The following is a 23,433-nucleotide window of genomic DNA, read 5'->3' on the forward strand; positions in this document are numbered from 1 at the left end:
GAAATAAACCTGCTATAATTAAATGTTGTCCAGTGAAACTTCCTTCCAGCTGTTTCTTTTCGGAGCTCAGTTTTTAGTGTTCAAGATAAGCCTTACTTTCAAGATTAGTACAAAGAGAAAAAGAAATACTGATGTCAAGTTGAAAACACATTCACTTACATAGCTGGCAGCAATAGAGCAGTTCTCATTTCTTCGTGTTGTAGATTTGTATTAACTCTTATCCAGAGGGGTACGCAGCTGTGAGCGTTTGAGAACAAGATTTGTGTTTTCTATCTGATATTACATTAATGCAACAGAAACACGGCTAGGTTTCACGAATGGGAGCAGACAGCTTCTTCGAGGAGATCACTGATGAGGTTTTGTCAGAAGTTTTCTTACAGCTGCTTTTTAACGAACTTTTGTGGTACCACTAAGTGACTAGACAGATCTGCTAGTTGGACGTGACTTTGAAGGCGCTTTTGCTGTAATTAGTAATGCTCCCAAATGCCATGTCTCTGACTCCTAAGAGATATCATTAGTTTTTAAAAGAACATGGATTCGTGCAATTTTTACTACTCTCTGTTAGTTGTTTTTATTCTGTTTCTGTATGGTTTTTGATTTCCTTCCCACAGCAACTAAGTATTTGCAGAGATACAAAAATGTTGAAAACTTCAACAGAACTTTTTTTTAAAAAAAAAAAAAAAAAAAGTGTGCTTTTAGTAAGTGGTATGCATCAGATAGGAAAAACAAGGTGGCTACTGCTGTTCTTTATTGAGAGGTAAACATAGTAAGGGCTCCTTCGGGTTGTGCTGGCCATAGTGTGAAAGCTGCACCCTCTGCAAAGTCAGACTTGACTCCCTCTCTCCCACAGCCTCCGGTTTGATGCCTGCTACCCTGGGCAGTTGCTGTGGCAGTGGTGTGGCCACCCTTGCCCAGTGCACTGCTCCCACTCTTTACTGAAGGAAAGCTTCCCCAAGGCGTGCTCCTCGTGTTGCTCACAGGTGCAGTGCAGAGGCTGTGGGGTGGATGTCTGTGCGGCCACTTGATGTACACACGGCCTGCCCTTCAGTTACAGCCACAGAGCATCACGAGCCTTCGGGTTAGGTCTTGGGTAAGAGCAGGGGCTGAAATGTGAAGTACTGATGTGGCTCTGTAGAATCACTTTTATTAGGTGTTAGGATTAAATTTAAGGAAAGAGAAATCCTCCTATAGGTGCAGTTTTACAGTGGATAGATTATTTTCTCTTTAGGTTTCTCCTGAGAGATGTTAGAAAAGAATACTGTTGGCACAGTTTCCTCCTTACTACTGCTTCAGGCACGGGATGGTTAACTTGATTTAGACCTCCCAGAACAGCAGTTGAACTCTTGTGAAATCTAATTTTTTTTATAAGTGTTCAATTCTGTGCTGAAGTACATATTTCTCACACCTGTTTTGTATTACGAATCTTTAAGTATCCCTCATGATTAGTCGGGAAAGCAATACTATCACTCTTCCACAGACAGAGGATGTTTTTACAGTTGGGAAGGGAAAAGTTGAAACTTGTAAAGTGTACTGAAGATATAATATTCTCCTAGGTGGTGCAGTGGATTAATTTAGTACTACACGGAGTTCATTTTTCATCTCCTAAAACATGTTTTTAGTCCCACCCGCGTAGGATATTTTTCTCCTCCTTTTGATCTAGAAGCCATGTCTTTAAAACTTTCAGAGCCAAAAGAAAGATAATCCTGGATATACTTCCTGGATATACTTTTACAAATACCCATCCATGATAAGTTCTGACTGCTTGAGGACGTATAAAAAATATTTATGAACAGCGAGGGCTTTTTTATATACTGTGTGCTGTGTTTCCAGAAGATCAGGCTACAGTAAGAAATTGTGGGAAAGGGCCTCGCTTGGTTTCTGGAAGCCTTCATAGGCTGTTTCAAAGCAGAAGATGCCCTCCAAGGAAGAATAAAGTTGAGAAAATGACATTTTAAAAGATTGCTATTGATGGGAGAAGTGAGTGAGGAGGTACAAGGGCTTTTAAGTGGGCAGTTACTCGGTAGAGAATCACCTGGACTGAAGGCCAGTATGCAGAACCTCAAATTGTGGAACAAAAAAGTTGGAGAGAAAGAAGAGGAGAAACTTGGAAATCTTAGAAAATGTAACAAAGTAAACACAAAACCAGATTAACAGACTTTCAAAGATCTGAAAATCTATTTCATGGTGTTCGTGAGTCTAATTACAAGCTTTTCAGTTAAGGAAGGCCACTTTGTCTTTCTTCAAGTTTAAAGCATGCTGCTCGTACTTTTTACTTCTGTTTGTGTCCCAGGCACTTCTTGCGGTAGTGTTTTTTACCATTGTTTCTCTTTTTATGAAGTATTGTAGAATAACTCATTTTGGAAGTAGTTATTATGGCGCTAGACTTTACTAGGAACAGTTTTCGCATGGCTGTTTCACTTAAAAGTGGTTTATTCACTTAGACGCTGAATCTGAACTGACAACGTACTCTGGATGTTGGCTTTATTTCGCTGATGTTGTTTATCCATGGGCTGAAGAGAAGAATGGGAAATGGATATCCAGGCTGAGAAAGGATTGTGCAGAAATCTCCCTGGCATAAAGAAACAGCATGGGACAAAGTTTGTGTGGGGCAGGATGAACAAGAAGCTGTGTTATACTTGTATCTGGTGGGGTTTGAGGGGAGGCAGTTCTTATTGTAAGGGTCTATCTGTGTGTTTTGGGTTTAGGTCAGGGGCTGTTTGGGGAACAATGCTCTATTGAAAGAAAATTTGTTTTCCACTCTCTAGTACAACATGCTCCCAGTTTGGGGACGTTGCTGCCAAACCCACCCAAAAGTACTGTGGATTCTGAGTTGGATCATCAGAAACACAGCTTGCAGCGGGACTGCGGGCAGCACTTAGACTTAAAGTCCCCTGCAAAGTGTTTTTTAGGCCCTTGAAACAGCCTAGGTGTGGTCTGACAGCAGAAAAGGGCACGGGGAGTGCCGAGAGGGTGATAGGGATGCTTCTAAATTTATTACCTGTCAAGGACCCTCCTTTGGCCTGCTCCTTCCCTCACAGAGCATTCCAGTCATCTCTAGATCATCGGAGCTGCCTTGTGTTTGGGAGTGTGGAAACCTCCCACAGGGCTTCAAGCAGGCAAAGAATGACTGAAGCCTCTGAAGGCCCGATAAGCAGGTGCTTCTCTTCTGTCCTCCCTCATTCCTTCACAGCCTTGCACCTACCTTATCTTGCCCCGTTTCCCCTGGCACTCCCATCTCCCTTCTCCTCCCTCCTGCCAGCTCTTGTTTCAGGTGCTTACTTTTCCCTGTCTCTGTTCTGTACCACGTCCTCTTAAAGAGTAGCTGCTGTCCTGATAAGTTGTTGCTTATTTCGGCAGGGTTATTATTCTGCTGGCAGAGATGTCTGTCTGTCTGTATACTCAGTTGTATTCAAAAGCGTGTAATTTAGATTCAGTGCGTCCTCATGTCTGTGATGAATGTCTGAAGTGTTTTTGGCAGGAGGTCCTTCTAGTTGTTGTAGTTCATTCAGGCCTGTGGTGAATTTTTGGTTGTTATTGTGTTTGGGTTTTTGTTTGTTTGTTTTTTTGTGGGAAAATAAGCAATGGTTATTAAATTTATTCCTAAATACACACAGTTATTTCCATAGATGCAGAAAAGTCTTTGTCAAAAGTGGGTGTTGGGAAAGCTGTTTCTACTTGGAAATCACCATTGTCCTTTTTTGATGGAAATGCACCAACAGTAAGATTAGAATGTTTATTTTATTACTAGGGATCAATTAAGAATCCAGCTCTTAAATATTTATGTCCTAAATTTAAAGATAGTGAGTGTTTACAGATCATGTTGAGTTTAACTTCAATATATTTAAAACTAATTAGCACCTTCCTTTCCTTTCTACAGTGTAAATGCATGCATTTGTTTAGCTTTAGAGTATTAAGCTGCTATTCTTCAGGGGAAAAAAAATAGTTTAAGGTAGGAAAAGTCAGCTCACAACTTATTCCGTTCCCTACAAAACACTCTTAAAGCAAACAAAACGCCTGTTATGTACTCATGTTTGTAAGTTCCAAGAAATCATTCCCTTATTCTTTTCTGGTTTTCTGTCTTGTCTCAGTGGTAAATCAGACACAATTGGCAATTACAGCCAGAAACTGTAAGGAGACTAATAATTACTTCTTTCAAAGAAAATATAAATGTAAGTATTCTTGAGTGTGTTTGACTTGTTTCTTTTCCTTCTATTTTTTTGAAGTAAAATGTGTCATTCAGTGCTGTAAGAAGTTCCAGCTAGAACCTTCACTCTTTGAAGCAGAGGCATTTGAACCCTAATTGACTCAAGATACAAATAAGAAAATGTAAATCGTACTGTCTGCATCTTAAGTGAAACACTCTGCATTCTTCATGTTTTTAGTTCCTGTTAATGCAAGAGTAATTAATAAGATCAGGGGAACGTGTGTGCGCCATGGTGATGCTGCTATTGTCACATCTCATGAATACCACCCACTCCCCCCAAAAAGCCTCAGAAAGATGTAGAGATGCACATCTGAAAGACTTCACATGTATATGTCGTTGCCAAATAGTTGTTGTTATTTCCAGATGTACCATCTAATGAACATATGCAGTGTTTGCGTATCCTGTGTTGCAGCATAAAACCACAGCCCATAGATAGTTTCAAAAGGACAGGACTTTGTGTAATTACCTTTGGGTAGACTTCACAGGAGAATGGTTGATGAGGCAGAATTTCAAACTTCAGTGATGGTAATAGTTAGAGTTGTATTAAAATAGAGACCTTGAGAAGAAGGGAGTGAGAAGCCCCAAGTGCCTCCAGCGATAGAAATGATTTTTCGTTGGTGTTTTGAGTCAATCATTTACACCTCTGAATTATCATATGATGTGCAATTATTTGAAAATTAATCAAATTAATGTAGATTCTGGAGGTCTTAGGAAATGACGATATAATGCTCTTACAGCCGTAGGTATTTCTCCTGGAGCATTCTAGACATGTAAAAATGGTACCACAGCATCAGGTGGTTTGTGCTGTCAAAAATGAAAGAAAGAGATTATAAAAACCAAAATGATCACTTTGTTTAACTAGTTTTAAAATAAAATATGGCATCTTGGCACTTGCTGATTACTGGGGAGGAAAAGCATAGTTTTAGTAAATTCATACTGTATTCAGCACTAAAAGCATAATGCTGTTTTCCCTGAAAGTAGGGGAACTGTTGGTAGTAGAAGTATTAAGGATGGAAATGCAACTGCAAATAATGTAACCATAGAGAGTTGTTTCACGTTCTTCCTTTTTTTGTTTTCTTAAAAACCATAATGTGTTCTCGGGTAGGTAAAAAAAAAATAAAAAATAAAAATTAAGTTGACCTTTCGGACGACTACAGTGAATGTGGAGTGCCCTCTGACAGAAGATTTAATAGTCCTAATGACATATACAGCTGTTTTCAGTATTTTACGTTGTGGTGCTTGTGAACAATTTAACAAGAAGTTCATTTTATGTTAACTTTAATTTGTGAACTTTGATATCACATGGTCTAAACAAATTTTTTTATCCTAAGTATTTCCAAACTGGAGTTGTGGATGCTGTTAAAGTTATGCTCAGCTCTCAAATTGTCAAAACAGTAAATTCTTAGTTTTGTTGTTGTCTCAGAGTGTAATAGGCTGTGATATTAACAGATCTCAGAAGAAGAGGTGTTCATAACCACCTCAGCCTCTGACACTTTTTTTTCCATTAACTGACGAGTGCAGTTTTGCTGATGTTTTTCCATCGGCCTTTTCCTTTTAGAGGAATGTGTTTTCCATCTAAGTATTATCTTTTAGTTCAGCAGTATTTATAAGGATTACATAGGGCAACAGTCAGTATATGAGTGAAGTTTATAATGGCTTTATCTACATGGGTGATCCTTGTGGTTTTTAAGAAACAACTTTGCTGTACAGAATTACAGTACCACTGTCAGCCAAGAGAACCCTTGAAACAATTGTGGTATTGCAGTTGTACAACATAAAACACTTTGGTGGTGTCCCCAAATGATGGATGATAACATTCAATGAAGTGTCATGGGCAGGAAAAAAGTTCATGGCTATAAATTCTTAGTTTGGGGTAATTTTCTTAAGTTAGTGTGATTTTGCAGGGACAAAAGGAAAAATGGGCTATTTTGAGCGGTAAATGCTAGTAGTATGTTTTGTATAGTGACTGAGAAGTAGGTGGTAAATTTGAGGAATTTTAAGTTCTTTTCTATTACTTTGTAACACAAAACATTCATGTGCACTATTGTTACTGCACACAATGTTAGCTGTAGGGATTCTCTTCACACGTCTTTGTAACGAGAACTGTGTCATCAATTAGTGCTTTTATTTGACCTTTTAACGCGTTTAACAAAAAGCTTTTTACTCTATTGTTATCTTTAACTTAGAAGAGAGCACTTCTCTTTAACATTAAATACATAAATAAAAACTTGAGCTCCTTTTTGTAGCTGGTTTATCATTTTTTTAGTGTATTGTAAGGCCAAAAATACTAATGAAGTGCATAGAAGCATAGTAATTGTAGGAGGCAGGGGAGAATGGAGCTTGGTTTCAGATAATTTTCCCTTATTTTTCCAAGTGCTCTTAACTTGTTGAATTGTGTGGAATTTCAGTAAACTCGTAGGCTACTTTTGTGGATTCAGTAACTTCTGACAAAGTCATCTCGTTGCTTCATTTTGTTGTTCTCTTCTCCAAGACAAAATAATTTTGTGACTCGAGTGTATTTGAAGCACTCGTCCTTCATATAGCTGTATGTTCTTTTTTCTACTATTTTTTTTAGTTTGTAGATTTTACTGCTTTTAAAAAACGCTCTGTTATGTGATGATCCTTAAAGTAATTCAGTATAAACCATCAATCCTCAGCAACATCTGATGATGAGCAAGATCTTGGACATGTTGTGGTCAGGATTTAGGGCAGGACAGGGCACAGCACAGACACCTCTAGGGTTCTGAAAGGTTACAACGCATTGGTAATGGATGTATTTACACATAAGATCAATGTGATGAAAAGCCATTCTATTTTGCACCTTTTTGCAGCTTTAATTATGGTTTATCGTAGGTTATGAACAAAGTACCAGGACCATGCCAGGGAGGGTAGTGGTGGCTTCAGCTTTCGCTCGTTTGCTTTTTTCTTTTCTGCCAAATTTAAACTGCAAAGTGACTTCAAGCTGCAAGCTCTCACTGAAATAGAGGTGGAAAACAGAAAATATTTCATCTGCCAACTAAAAAGATTTCAGTTGCTTCTGTTGCAGTTGCAGCCACTGGTAAAATATGAAAGTGACGGGATACTGTCTGTGGAGTGGTAGGTGGAGACCAACACAGGCAAGACCAAATTGATACTGACTGCAAAGAGGAAAAATTCTGAAGAGCTTCTGGAGATACTCTGAGTGCCTTCTGTTTGGCTTGCGTGTGTTCCTTAGCTGTAAGTAAAAGGAGTGAGTATCGTGGTTATTCCTTGCATCACTGATGCAGAATGGCTTTCAGCTGCCTTGAGTAAATCTGGCTTGTAGTGAAATGGGCGCGTTGTCCAGGTGTTGCTCTCAGTGCCAGTTTTGAGGCTGTATGTTGGAAGATTTCAGCAAGCTTGTCATCTGTAAACAGCTTGTGCACAGCAGCCCACATCCAGCTGCTCATCGCTAACCCTCTGGTGGGCGTTGCAGCTGCCACAGATCAGCCAGACGCGATCTTCTCTAGGCCATTTCAGTGAAAAGGAGCAAGATTGGCTCCATTTCAATAGCAGGCCTCTGCTAACCTGACTCTTACAACTGGATGGAGTTGAGAGTATGCTTTCATGTGAAGCCTGGCTAGGTCTGAATTTGTCAAACTGTGGCAGGATGCAGTTGATGAAGAAATGGCAGGCATGGTAACGTTTGCTGTTGACACCATCGTGCTCAGAAAATAACCTCTACGCAGTTCAACATGAGAAGTACAACTTCAAAAACTGTTGGTAGATCTATTATTAGAGTCAGGCAGCTGTACTCCTCTGGGATGGTGAAGTCAAAACATGTGCAAGTGTTGGAGAAAGTAGTCTTGAATGAGGAAATGCACTGGAAGAACTTGCTTTACAAAAAAATAATTTTGTCATAAGTACTGTTCCTGTTCCCTTTTGTCAAAAAGGTGTCTTACCAATTGCATGAGAGCTGAAGAGGCAAGGGAAAAGATAAGGAACAGATAGATCTTCCTGAACAGCTTCTAGCACCTCTAAAGAGAAAAGGCCCCAGCAAATTCCATCGTCTTGCTCCAGAACTTGTGTGTTCTGGTGCATTTGCAGAGACTGAGTTTGTGTGCTGTGGTGCTCCTGATAGTAAAGCAAAGTGCACCAGCTTACCACATTTTTAAAAAATGTTAGATAGCTTTGAGTTTGGCACTTGCTGTGATAGTGTAGGATGCTTGTTCGTCAGGGGAAAGAAAAAAAAAAAACAACCACGACAAGGCTTTATGGATAATTAAAATCAGGAGCAATATTTGAGCTGTTTTGGGGAGATATAATCAGCTGGCTAGCTAGATTAAAGTTCGGGAACAAAAGAGAAATATATTGCAGGTAGAATTTTAATTGTTCAAAGCATAAATGCAAAATTCATTAAGGCCGTTTTGTGATTATGCAGTTAGCCCTTTCCTTGCCCGTAAGTTTACCTTGGCTAGGGCACTTGCAGTTAAATGGCACTGTGAAAATTACTGGAAAACATTAACATTAACTTGTTATTGTAAGCTGACATCATGCTGAGCCTGATGGGAAGTAGAATTTATAAATAGCTTGTCCATATGTGTAAGGCAAAAATCTGCTGAGTTTCAGCAGTACCATGATTCGTGTATTTGCTGGAGTTGAAGTTTCATCGTAAGTTATCTATGTTCCTGTGGACTTGGTTTTATAGTTTCAAAAGGTTCATCACATCGTACCCGTGTAAAACTTACGGAAGATCAGTGGTCCAGAACTTAGGGACAGTGAGGAAATACTGTCTTTACATTCTCTGTGTGCTTTTGGTGGTGCATTCTACAAGTATTCGATTGGGCACATATGTAATCTTCCCACTCTTCTCTCTGGAGAGCAAAATGCTTTTATAAAAAATATACTTAAAGGATTTCCTAGTTGCTTTTTTCCCTAGGTAAATTCTCATACACATGCCTACTATCTGTGGATTTGAACTTAAAAGATCTGAGTTAAATCTGTTTCTGAGATGCATCCCTTCTAGATTTTAAATAAGCCACTTGATCTCTTTCCTTGTCTGCAAGACTCTCTTCTATATTCATCCTTTTGGAATATGAATTTTTGAGGACAATTACTGAAATTGAGACTCAGTGTACCATTACAGACATGAAATCTTTATTTCTTCTCTATTCATCCAAAAGAAGTACAAGGGTAATGTCTTCAGGAGGCCAGTCCTCTCACCTCTCAGGTGATGTACCCTGTTGGAGGTGCCTGTATCCACTACCACCTTGTACTACAGTGAGATTAAAAAAAAGAGGAGAGCTTTTGGGCTGAGGATTGTCCTTCCCCACTCTTATGCCACAGATTAGTGGGATCTTCTTACAGGAGTTACTTTCCGGATGTTACTGTATTAAATAATTAAAAAAAAAAAAAAAGTTGGCATGACATTTCCCTTGTCAGTGTTTCATGCTGTTGTCCTACAGATACTGACTTTGTAAAGCCGAACGACTCATTATTGCTGTTTACAGTTTGAATTCCTTTTGACTTACGCACAAGTTAAGCACACGCATTGTCTATGTTGTCTTGATAGAAAGCTACTTTTTATTCCATGTTTCAGTTGCATGTGCTTTTTTGTAGGGATAATTTTGGCAGAGGAAAATTCTTACGGGTTCTACGTTCATTTAGTTATGTTACTCTGCTGTGGAGCTGTTACAGGTATTTTCAGAATATTTTTCCTGATACGATGAATACAGTTTGCTAGAGGTAATGCACTATGTGATTTATTTTATTTTCTTCAGCAGTCTTGTAAGAAGTGATCACTTCTTACATAGACCATTGGTTCAGGAAGACTCATTGGCTATTCCCATGTACTAATTTAAAAATGCCCAGGGCTGTCATTTACTATTGAATCTGAGATGATGTGGCATCACCTATGGCACATATTATTAGACTTCTGGCTTTCTGAAGTGGGCACCTCAACTATGCAGCCTGCTGGGAATGATCCCTGGCCTGCTGTCACTCCCTCTGCATGGCTGGGAGGTGTTTCAGGAGAGTGCCAGGCTCCTCTGTGGCATCTGGAGAGTTGGCATTTGAGTTCAAGGTCTGGGCACTGATGCTGCTGTTTGATGTACCTGCACAGATGTCACCTCTAGTGGTGTAATGGCCACCAGAAACTAACCATGTGAGAATTTTCTTTACAGGAGGGATGCCTTTCCCTATTTCTGACACGTGGAGTGGTACAGCAATTCCTGCAATGGCAGAATAATCTTACACTATGGTCAGCAGGCTTTTTACTACTGCTTTAGAGAGTAAGCAAAGAGCACAATTGGTGATAGAGTTCCTCAAATGTAAATGGAGCCACTAGCAGTGACAGTATGCTTATAAATATGCAGAAATGGAAATACAGGTTGATCCCTCATACATGGAGGTACATAGAACAACAGGTTATGACTGACTTGGTGTATTAATGGAGAAAAGCTTTGGGAAGTTGTTAATATGGCTTAGAAAAGCACCACCTTTTTCATGGCTATAGCTACCTGTGCTTGGACATTTAATGTCACAGATTATTCATCACGTTTTAAAAATATTGAATGCTTTTCTTTTGTTTGAAAGCAAAAGACTTTTCTCTAAGTTTAAAATCACTAGCTGGGAGAAGAAAATTGTTTTCTGAAGCTGTGAGTAAGTTGTAATGTAAAGTCAGAAATAAAAGCATCAAATCTATATAGCTTAGTTCTAATTATTTTCTCAGCTTGTGTGCTAATGCAGGCATTCCTGAGACATAAGATCAACTCTCCTGAAAGCAGCACGGCTACAGGGTCAAGTAGCAGTATGCTTTTGTGCACTCATTATAAACAGTTCTTACTGACCGTGTCTATTATGTGTCGGCTTTTCAGTGTCAGTATATCCTTAAATACTCTTCCAAATTGTAAGTATCTCTTGGTAAACAAGGGTGTGTACCTTGTTTTTTTATTTGCATTTTGTCTCCTTCATGTGGACGTTTGCAGGATAGCTCGTTATGAGGACATCCTATGGAAAATAATTGTTAGAAGTTGTTTCAGACTTTTACCCTCCCATGCCTCCAAAAAAAAAAAACCTCACAAAAATTATGAAGGAGGGGGAAAGCTTGATATCCTTGCAAGTAGCTGAATTAGGGCCATGATGGGTGGGTTTTGATGATGGCAAGCTATATAGACTTGGAAGAGGGGAGTTTATTGTATCCTTCCTATTGTGTTTTTTTGTTTTAGTTTTTGAATCAAAAATCCAGGCTTGGCACAATCTTTAACTACTTCCAACATACAATCTTGTGTGTGATTTTGGAGGAAGTATTGATCTGCTTGAGGGCAGGAAAGCTCTGCAGAGGGATCTGGATGGGCTGTGTCCGATTGTATGGTGTTCAACAAGGCTGAGTGCCAGGTGCCACTCCTGGGGAACACCATACAATGTACAGGCTGGGGGAAGACTGGCAGAAAAGCTGCCTGCCAGAAAGGGACCTGGGGTGGTGGTTTAGGTTACGTATCAGGAAGAAATTCTTCTCAGAAGGGGTGGTTGGCATTGGCAGGGGCTGCCCGGGGAGGTGGGGGAGTCGCCATCCCTGGAGGTGCTGAGAAGATGTGGGGATGTGGTATGTAGGGGCAGGTTTAGAGGTGGACTCAGCAGTGTTAGGTGATGGTTGGACTTGATGATCTTAAGGGTCTTTTCCAACCTAAATGATTCTGAAGTACCTTACATCCAAATAGTAATAAATAGGTAAGTCAGAAGTACTAAGAATCGTAAGGAGAGACCTGACAGCTGTTACCAGGTTTCTGTGCAAACAGGCAAACTGGGTGCTTCTCAGAGGAAATGCAGCTAGGATGTTCAAGTTAAAAATGTTAGTAAATAGGACATAAGCTGGCTACAATCTCATTATTGTTCTGTTTTGTCCTAATACAGTGTTTAAGTTAAACACATGGATTTTAAGCTAGGAGTCAGTTTTGTACTCCTTTGACTAAAATAAGTTTTTGTTTGGGTTTTTCTTCCAAATACAATGGTATTGTAAGAACTTTGATTGTGAAATTTCATATTTGTTGGCTTGTTTTAGTCAGAAGGTTTGAGTTATGGCACGCTAGTTATTTCATTAGTTATGGCACATTCATAATTTTCAGTTTATTAAACAGGTGTGTTATTCTTGCTCAGTTACATGGACTTAACTAGTATTGTATTTTTATTCATTACTTCACACCCTTTCATACCTTACTTTACCACTTCTTAATTCAATCTAAACATGCTTTCCTACTTTTTAATTAAAACAATGTGATTCTTTTTTAAACCTGCTTGATGAATTTTGATGGACATATGTGGAGGAAGGATTTACAAGCCCTACTTTCTCATGAATAATAAACCCAAACTGTAATTAGATGATGAAATATGCTGACAAAACAAAGCTGAAATTATGGAAAAATCAAATTGTGAACCAGCTGTTGCTTTAATGTGGCAAAAAAAAAGATAGTTTTCAGAAAAATATTTGCAAAGGGAAATACTGCAATTTCAGACTGAGTTTATTAATTTGTACAAAGACAAATTTGAGGAAGCAAGTCATATTCGTGTGTAGTAATGATATATGACAATCATGTAACTTATATTTTGCAGAAATAATAATCTGATTTGTCAGTTATGAAATTAGCAGAGAGAAATTAAAGACTTCAAAGAACAGAGGTGGTAGGAACAAAGGGATAATGCTTATAATTGGTATATGTAAATGATGCAGGACTGAGAGCAAGGTAAGTCAGTAGCTTTTGAAACGGTAGATTTGTGTGAGTATTGCAAGAGAACTGATACATGTTTGAAACTCCTTTTAAATAAATTGTCATTTAAATGTGGAAAGAAGTTGAGAATATTTACAGCTGGTGTGGCAGAGGTTTAATCATCTGCTATCGGAGCACGGGGCGTACGGGGTGCCACCAGTGCTGTCTGGTGCAGTGTGTTCATGTGTGTGGGCTAAAGCCCCGGCCACCTCACGTGTAGGATCCAGCCATACATTTAGTCTGACCTGTTGCTGATCTGTGCACACATGACACAAGACTTGCTTCTCATGCATATATCCAGAGCATGTGTGATTGCTTGGTATACATGCCTTATTTTTCTGCCACTTCTCAGGCTGATTTTTTGGCAGCAGCAGCATGTATTCTGATGGCTCAAGGATGGTTGTTACCACACAGCTACTGTTCAGATTTGAGTCCATTCCTCAGGAATGCAGAAAAATCGGTTCATTTAGCCTCACCATTGTTACCTAGGCATTCCTAAAAATCATTGATCTGGCCCTACTTTTATGCTATAATCCTGCAACTTGTGTAGCTGCTTTTGTTCCTGAGAGTAGGATACAATTCAAGGACTGTGTTCATGCCATACTTGCTGCTGATAAAATATTACGTTTATTTTGTATAATTTTTCTTTTCTTTTTTTTTTTTTTTTTGCAGAGTAGGAATACACCAGAAGGTAACCAGATAGCTATAAACTTTCAAATCTGTATTTATAGAAGTATCTTGTTGGAAAACTGCAGAAGTAGTTGAGGTTTATAGTCCCGTTATAATTATCACACTGTTTTTTTGCACTTCTTATCTTTAAAAAATAATAAATAAAAGGATGTAGGGGTTGTTTTTCACTAGAGACATGATTATTGTAACTTTGAACTTCTTATCATCCTAACAAAAATGCCTTCACCTGTCGCAGCAGCTTGCCAGATTTTATCTGCGTGGTCTTATTAAAAATGAAAGAATGGGTCTTGTTTTCAGAATACCGAGATAACTTGGCAGTTGTATTTATCATACAATGAGAATAAAATTTTATCCACCTTTAAATAACAAAAAACGGGGGGATAAAAGAGCTCGTTTGAGGTTTTCTCACTGGCCTGTTAATACTCAGGCTTTTGATGGAGCAATTCCAAAATACCACATTTGGCTTAGTGCAATAATCTCTTTACTGCTGCCATTTTGCAAACACTTTTTTTTTTTTTTTTCCCTCTTTCCATGTTGCTTCAACCTCCACAGCTTGGTGAGTGGAATATGCTTGCGAGCTTCATGTTTGCACGGTGTTTTATTTCAGCTGGTGAAACATCTGTATTTTTTATGTATTTAAAAAAATAGGGAGGTAAATGATCTATGCAGAGAATGTATAAGGTGATGTCAGTTTGCTTTTTTTTCAAGAAGCCCTGAGATGAACACTGAGAGCATTGTTTCAGTCTTGCAGTTAGGAATGTGAGTATTTGTACTGTGTACTTAATTTCATACTAACATAGCTGAGGGCATGCATGCAGAAGTTTTTATTGCTTCAGGTCAGCTTAAGGGGAGAAACGTTTAACTCTGCTACTTCACTGAGAAGTGTGCAATTATATAATCTTCAAAGTGTTTTTGGAAAATCTGATTATATAAAAAGGGTACTTTGTGCAGCTACATGTTGGAGGCTGTGTTTTCTTTTGAGTATGAACATGTGTGCTTGCACACAAAGTATCGCTAATCACTATTTCACATCTGAAGTTAAAAATTTATTGTAAACTTCAGAAATCTTTGTTTCTCCTTTAAAAAAGAAATCTCTTTTAGGCAGAAAGTTTGTCACAGTAGAATAACTTTATGGCTATTAAAAAGTTGTGTTATTTTTGCAGTGTCTCTGTAGATATGCAAGAGAACTTGTGGCATCAAACAAATTTAAAGGCATTATTTTTTTTGTTTGCTTTGTACAAGCTTTCATCTACCATTGCATTGCTTCGTTATTACCATAGTCTATTTCACAGCTTGAATATTGCAATTTGAGCTGATATGACAGCTTCTAGAGATATGATCAGCATCGTATCATATCAGAGTTGGTATAGGGGAGAAAAATGTTTCTTCCTGCTTCTCATGATTTATGCATTTGACTTAACTGATGTCTAATCATTTAAGTATTTTTATTTTTTTTAAGTAGTCAGCATTTTTTTTCCTTGATGGTCCAACATGAATATTTGGAAAATAGCAGATGCCATGTCTAAGGTCTGCTTGGGCACAAAGAAAACTCAGCTTTCTGATGTCAAGACAGTGACACAGAAGGCTCAGTACTGCTTTTGGAAGCATGCTGTTTGGTGGGGGACGGATGCGAATAAGAGGAAGGGATGTGTGTGCCAATTGACCATCAGGGAAACAAAGCTTCACACTTCCATTTCTCCCTCTTCCCTTTTCCCAACCTCCTCCACTCCTTTCCTTTTCTTGATGCTTCTGAAGCTGAAGAACAGGGATGAAGCATTGCCAATCTCAGATCTCTTTGTCCCATTGACAAATTAACCCCATTCCAGTTGTGGATGTCCCATTTAGGTTGTGGATGCCCCATCCCTGAAGGTGTTCAAGACTAGATTGGATGAGGCCATGGTCAACCTGATATAGTGGTTGGCATCCCTGCCCATGGCAGGGGGCTTGGAACTAGGTGATCTTTAAGGTCCCTTCCAACCCAAGCCATTCTGTGAAGGCAGACAGGGTACTGGCAGCTGTTGAAGGGTGAATGGAAATAAATGGCTGGAGAACAGCACACCACTTGTCTCCATTGGCTTGCCGGGCCCTTGGGGTTTGCCAGTTAGGATGTAGCACTGCACCTGAGCTCACCTGGTACTTCTGCCGTGTTAGTCTGCGCTAAGTCCTCCCAGACTGGAGCTGCGAAGGAGCACAGGTCCCTGAAATGGTTTTACCTGAGGCAGGTGAAGACCCGCTGGATCAGCATTGGTAGAACACGGACCAGCGAGTGCCAGGATGGCAGGTGGCTGGATACTGTTCCTCGTTACAAGTCTAAAGTGCCTGAGCTTCCCATGGCCTGCACTGTTTTAACAGCTCTTGCCCAAGTTAATAGACAGTCGGCAGAGCCCTTCCAGTGTATTAGCCTGACAACCTGGACATCCCAACAGGGGAAGAGAAAAGGATTGTGAGCATCCAGAGACTTGGCCATCTTCAGTGCACAGCTCCAGAGAAGTACAGGCAATACCGTGGGTGTTGTCTTCGGTCCTGTTAGCAAGACTCCCAGTGTGTTAAGGCTGCTTTCTTGGTGTTTACATCACATCAGATATAAAGATAAATTTGTCATCCCGCAAGACTGCATAAACCTTTCTCTAGATATGATGCAGATCTGTTGTAAAACTACATTTTAAAAATATGAATGCATTGTCTTAGTGTAATAAAAGAAAAAATACCCAACACCCAAGTACAAAAGAAACACCATGACCTCATTGCATTTATGTGTAAGTGAGGAATTTAGCAGACCGTTTTAAATTGAGAACTTGGGGCCCAAAGAAAGCTCCGTGCTGGAAAGCTTGTCTGTTTTATCATCTGTATCAAACAGTCTCACAAAACTTACTACCTCCACATGCAGACATTGACTATCTTGCGGTCTCAGATCATCAAAACTACAGCAATATTACTGAAAGCCAAACAATAACATTTCACACATGTTGGAAGTAGAGCACTGCTGCAGTTACCTTTAACAGATTGCTTGTTTGGATACCTCCAGTTTTAGTTTGCATTAAATACTGCAGGAGGCTCTGAATAAAACATGCCAGCATTGATTTCAATTTCAAATTTAGTTGAGATATTCTAAAATGACAAAAAATATATAATTCTTTTGTGAGGAAAACTTACTAGGTCTCTGAAGTGAACAAATGATAGAGGGCTTGCATCAAAACAATGAGAAAATCAGTATTTTTGAATATATCATATGTCAGACCTGGTAAGCCACAATAATTACGCATTGTCTTTGATGAATGCCAACATTTTTTTGGAGTGAATCAAACTCTTACGTGAGTTGTACCTTCTAATTCTGCTGCTTAAGTATGGCTCATGACATCCTCTGATTTTTAGCATTAGAATAATAACATACTGGAAGGGTATGGTCTGTCTGGAAAGTAAATTGCAGTGCAGTTTTGGTTGCATTTTCAGTACTGAATTTTCTGCGTGGACTAATTTAAATCCACACATTTGATCTATTTAATATACACAGTTCCCCCTCTTTCAAGACCTTTTGCTTGAGCTATCAACTACTTTGATTTCCGGCGCGTTGAGGAGGGAGGCACTTTGGGAGCTGTTTTCAAAGCTGAAGAGATAAAATTAATTTGAGCTTCTAGGAAAAATATGATAGCCCCTTCATAATTGTGAAACAGATTTTATGTTATTGCTTAGAGGTAAATCCCTTCCTGTTCCTGGAAATGAACACAAGCACAGAAGAATAAAATCAGAAAGGTTAAGGCACCAAATGGTCTTCAATTAGGATATAAAAGGCAGTAAGAAGAGCCTCTACATACACAGCATTTCCCTCTTCCATCCCTAGTTTTCTGTAGTGTTAATTACTGAACAGGGGTCAAGGGCAAGCCACAAAATGCACACAAAAACTAGCAGTCATGGCAACTCTGTACGTTGTTTTTCATGAAAAAGGTTAATGTCAAATAGATAATAGTGCACAGTTTTAGTAAGCAGACAGTGGCACAGGCAAGAGCATGCTCACGAGTAGGATTCAAAGTGGAGATCGGTGAAACTCTCAAATATTTGCAGGTTTATACTTTTGCGAAGTGCTTTGTAGAGAAAGATCAAAATCTAAAATGGGTTTGGGAAAATCAGAAAGGTAATATTTCAGCAAAATGGTGCTCAGTACAGAGGAGTTCAGAAGATTTGAGAACAAAATGAACAGAAACCAAACCGCTGTCATTCCAGGATGTCTCTTGCATGCAGAACACCTGTTAACACATGGAGAAGAGTTTGTTTCATTGTTCCTGTCATGAGGGGCCCCAGTTGGATCTCTCTGTTCAGTAAATGCCTCACTAGGAAAAAATCTGGACCAACTGAACGGCGTCCAGAGAGCAGTTGTTTACCATGAGGGCAAAAGTCAAGGGTGGGAGTGGAACACCTTACTTCAAGAGATTGGATTTTGCGTGCGAAACACTTGAAGAGTTTCCATACAAATGTTTTGGAGTCTGCTTTATTGGCTGGTTTCAAGATATTAGGACAGGCAAGCATTTGTTTCATCTAAGAACGCTTAGACCCTACCTCGATGTTTGTGTGGATTAGATAGTCTCTTGACATCTCTGCTGTTCCTGTGCTTGTTTGAAATTGCTGCAGCTGTTCTTCCACTTGAATAATTTCACAAAAAATAGCCCAGATGAAATTGTGTCAAGTTAATGCTATGCGGCAGTGCTCGTGTTTCCAAAACAAGCAAACAAACAACAAAAAATAACCCTGGGAGCAAGTGACAGCTGGAATGTGGGAGACCAAGATCTAAGATGTAAAAATCTGGATATAAAGGCTTTCTTCTTCCCAGAGCGAAGCGCAGGCCCCCGCTTGATCAGTTAGCCATAAAATAACTACTTTGTAAGTATGAAGTGCTTGTACTCTCACAAGTTAAGGATTTCTATATAAAATGCTCGTGTATGCGTTTTTAGAAGTAATCTGTAACATCTCTAAAGCGTCATAAATTCCTAATGTCACTGGTTGCAGTAAGTAATCAATGGAGGACATAATTCTTCAGCTTATGTAGAACCTGTCATGTCTATCTATGTGTTTAACCCAGGCAGGTAAACAGAACTTCAGATTTGGAGGCTGTAAGATGAAGTAAAGGAAGAGGGAGGGTTAGCACCCTGCTCCTCCAATTCCGGCTTCCAAGCTACCTGGGCACCAGACTCCTCAAGTCAAACAAGGTTATTCCCACAAGGCTACAGTCCCACCCCATCTATCTCCATGTTTTTCCATGGAGGTGGATGTTGACTGTTTACTCACAAATGAACAGGAAAGGTAAAAGCAGAGTCGGATGATGTGGACATTGTGGCTTGTGCCCAAGGAGCGTGTCACACACTCTCCTTCCCATGCAGAGGGTGAGACCTGCTGGGGCTGGCCTCAAGAGCTTGCCTCCATTCTGCACCTGGTATCAGCTTTCAGCTGCTATCTGATATTTCCTCTTCATCCTTGCAACCTAGATGACTATACATCCAGATGAACATATGCTTTTTTTTTTTTTCTTAAACTCCATTTTACCCATATTTTACATAGCTTGGAGAACTTGTTTTTAAATAGCACAGGAAGGTCTCAAAGAACAGGAATTACTTGCTTTGTTGACCAGGCTACAGGTCACGCTTTCTATTTTGGTATCGTGAATATTTTCCTTCATGAGGGTAGGATTTGCCTTGCAGGCTTTTACAAGAAGCTCTGGAGGAGGTAGCACAGTGACTTCCACAGCCCTGTGCAGGGAGTTCAGCCAGCTCCGTCCTTGGAAAGAAAATGGAACGAGCCTCCTCCTCCCCTGTGAACCCATCTGCCTGCTGTGCTTGCCCAAAGCCCTGAATGAAGGATCTCAAGGACAGGAATGAAGAAACTTTGCTGTCAAGGCTTTGGAGCAGTTATATATGCTAATTCTTCTGCCTCCAAAAAGCTCTTTGCTCAGGGTGTAGACTACGAGGTGCTGCACGCTTTAAAGAGCATATGTAAAGTCTCTGGGCTTCAGGTCCCTGAATACCTAAATTTTAAGTTTGGATTGGGTTTGGCAGCCGTAGGTATTTGATATGCCCTGACTAAAGATTCAGCTGTATTTATTTTGCTGTTGGAATCTGTCTTTTGGTTTTGTACTGTAGGAGAAGTTCTCATGCCATGAACAGAGTAGTCAGGACTCACGGCACCAATTACTTCAGCAAACCAAACAGGCTTCTTGCACAGTTGCCCTAATTCTAGCAGACTCCTATGGCTAACACATACTCATGCACCTATGCTGTAATTCAGCAGAAGCTCCTCTCAGCAGCATTGTTGACTTATGTGGCATTTGCCTTTGCTGCAGCTCTCCACCCTCGCCTGTCTCCTTGGTTGTACTCGTGCAGTGCAAACAGCCCCATCCCCTCCAGCAGGCCAGGCTGCCGACGTGCTCCACGGCTGCTTCTGCTGGCACCAGTGAGCAGATGGCACCAGGAAAAGGTGGAAAGCTGAGGGATGCTCAGGTTGGCGAGGGCCAGTAGTAGTGGCGTTCAGCAGGCTGTGCTCTGTTCGCTCCATGGATGTTAGTTAGCATCTTCCTGCACTTCTGTGTAGTGTTGCTTACTAGCTGTGAAAAGGGAATTTTAAAGAATCTGCAATTTAGGGATTCCATCTGTTCTTATGCCAGATGAATGCATGTTTTTGCCTGAATAACAGTTGTTCATTTTGCAGGTGGTTTTCATTTGAACTGTTTGGAGGAAAAGCAGTGCCTAGAAACTGATTTGATTTTTTTGATTTAGGTTTTTCACTTGCTGCAGTCGTACTTGGAATCAAAACAGTTTGTTAATTCAGACTTTCAGCGGGGACTGGGTGACATCATTACCTGTATAGGAACCAAACTGTGGTTGGCTAAAAGGTAAGACAAAACACAAGATATATGTATATATATTTGTACATATAGGTTGCTAATGTTTTAAGGGCTGGGCTCATTTATTTTATTTTGGAAAGGTGGATGTATTTATTTCTCTAAGAATTGCGTAAAATTTAGATTCTCTTTTTTTAATCCAGATTTTCTTTTCCAAATATTAAGGGATGAAAAACATCTGTATTCTTTACAAATGCTTTCTTATTTTTCAGTCTTCTTTTAGTTCGTTTTCAGCTAAGTATTGTAGTCCAGTCATTTAAAACAAAAACAAACAAAAACATTGTGGATGAGAATGTCTACAGTTGCAACCCTTTTGAGGAAAGGATGAATGTTGCTTCTGGGCTAAGAAAAATGCACTTTGCATATTTTAATGCTATGTTCTCTGACTTGGCCTTTACAAAAAGAGATGTAGATAAATGTTATAGCATTTGCTGAAACTGTCAAAAGTACTTAGTTGGCCACAAACAATTCAAGACAGCTCTGGGAACATTATCCTTAGGTTTCTGTAAAAGAAGGCCATCTTCAGATGGGCTCCACACTGCTGTCAAGAAACATGTTTTTTTTTTCTTTTTTCCCTCTGTTGGAAATGCACTTGATCTTAGCAATTGCTTTTGAATGTTCCTCACCAAAAACTTTAAAGGAAGCAATTGTTATGGAAGGGGGGCGCAAGTTCTTGCATCGGTAAGTGGGTAAAATATTCTCCAGTACAGTTTGCACAGTGGAAGGAAGTCACCAGTAAAGTCCAGTAAAATCTCTGATAGAAGCACAGGCTGCTTTGTGATCATCAAAAGCAAAATCCAAGTGATTTGGAGGAGGGAGGTGATTAGCATTTCACTGCCAGTGTTAAGTGAATTGGGGGAATCGAGTTACAGTTGATCTTCAAGAGATAGAAATGTCTTCTGAGTGAGTGGGAGTGAGAATGGCGAAATAGCAGGTAAAACTTAGTGTAAGTAATTGTGAAATGATGCTCATGAATAAAGCAGTCTGAACTTTATTTGGGCAAACGTGGTCAACTCTGAGCAGATTTTTACCACTTCAGAGAAAGATCTTGACCTTGCACTGTGGAAAAAAAAAAAGTTGCCTTGATTCTCAGTAGAGCCCAAGAAGAGAGGGGGGTCAACTGTTATAAAAGGAATGGAGAACAAACAGAGAACACACATCCTGACTTAGTTTATCTAGTAGCCAGTGTTTATTTGAATATTGTGTAACTCCCAAAGAAGGTACAGTAGAAATGAGGAGCAGTAGAAAGACTGGTGATGACTACAGAATGGTTTCTAGATGGAGAATGACTAAATATGCTGAGATACGTTTTTTAGCCTGGAAAAAGGACAACTGGGGGATGACATGGAAAACATTTTTCATGCTGCGAGTCACATGGAAAGGGGAACAGATGGTTAGCACGCCTTCCAGTACAAGGTGGCAGATCCGAAATAAACAAAATAATGAAGATTTTCATGTAATTTTAGTTCAGCTGTGGAACCCCATGCTGCAAGATACTGTTGTTTTTAAAAGTTCTATGTTTTCAAAGTTGTTTTTCATAACTCACCTTTTTAAGGTATTTGTCATATTAGTACTAACTTTTTTGTAGTATCCTGAGAATGAAAATGCTTTCTGTCTCTCTCTGAGGTTGTGGTACATGGTACCAACCTTAGGTACATGGTACCTAAGGTTGTGGTACATGGAATCAGTATTTGCCTAAATAGATCTGGTTTCTCTATCTGTTTTCTATGAAAAAAAAATCATTTTCATATTCATACATTCTTAATTACACAGTTAATGCTATACACACACACACACACATATATATATTTATACACATTTAAAGTCTTTCTGCCAGAATTCCCAAATTATATGTTAAAAGCATATAGATTTGCAACACTACATTAAGGTGTTGTTGGTGGTGTTTTTTTAGACAGAAGCGCATTTTGCAAATTTCTAATGTACTTGATCGTTCTCTCTAAGCCCATGCAGTCGTGTCCTTAGACACACTGAGGCAAGGATGTGTTTTCTGGTTTCTCCTTCTCCCCTTTTCTCCCTTCCTTTATGTGAAAAAGGAAAGCGAGTATCCATTAAATATTTGGTAGCCAAATTTGCTTCCAAATGTGTTTTCACCTTAAGACTACAATAAATAATAAAGCTGAAAAAAAATTACTTGCCTGTTAAGTTTGTACTCAAGATAAACATGTTCACTGTGGTATGATTTAAAAAAAAAAAAAAAAAAAAGATATTGAATGCAGGGTATTTCCTGGTAGTTTTGGTTAGAGAACCTGGCAGCTTCCCTCAGATTAGTCATGGCTACTATGACTATTGCAAGATGCAAATAATAACTTAACGAAAATTTGAGAATTATACTTCAAGAATGATTGTCCCAAGAGGAATATCCAGGGAAATCTCAGAAAATGCCATAGATCTGTCTGAGAATTCAGGTAGAATGTAATTATAGCTGCACTGAAGGGAAATTGATTCACACCAAGTGAGAGTTGAGGCTGGTGTTTTCACGTTTCTGTTGCTTTGCTTGATAGTTGTCATGGCAGCGTTCTAGCTGTGTAAAAGTCATTTTGAAGGAGGGCAATCGACGTGACATCATAACATTCAGAGGGACATTTGGTAATGTTACGCAATCAAACTCAGTAATGTTAATAACTTTTATTTACAACAAGAGGAACATTAAGAATAGCAATAACGATAATAATTGCTTATTTTTCTTGGACTGTCAAGTGAGTATCCTAGTACTGTTTGACTCGTGTCTCAGCCTTGTGTGCTTCTCAGTGCTGATGTATTTGAGTGTGATGGATCCCACAGACTGGAAATAGGAAGAGGCCAACATTGACCTTCTGTAAGATTTCAAGGAATTCAGGGGGGCGGGGGATTGGGTTTGCTATAAATTAAAAATACAGATGAAAAGTGAAAGTTTTCTGTTTTTTGGACTCTTCCTA

General features: G+C 39.4%; 1 protein-coding gene across 6 annotated transcripts in view; it reads left to right on the forward strand.

Annotated features, from left to right (window-relative positions):
• THADA (THADA armadillo repeat containing) overlaps nucleotides 1-23,433 on the forward strand; it is a 165,065-nt gene that overhangs the window by 81,574 nt on the left and 60,058 nt on the right. For all 6 annotated transcript variants that reach the window (XM_068676704.1, XM_068676706.1, XM_068676707.1 and 3 more), the window contains one exon: nucleotides 20,373-20,488. In XM_068676704.1, coding sequence (XP_068532805.1) covers nucleotides 20,373-20,488 — 116 coding nt within the window. The remainder of the gene's footprint in view (nucleotides 1-20,372; nucleotides 20,489-23,433) is intronic.

Source organism: Anas acuta, chromosome 3 (genome assembly GCF_963932015.1).
Source record: "Anas acuta chromosome 3, bAnaAcu1.1, whole genome shotgun sequence".
In the NCBI taxonomy this organism is placed as follows: domain Eukaryota; kingdom Metazoa; phylum Chordata; class Aves; order Anseriformes; family Anatidae; genus Anas; species Anas acuta.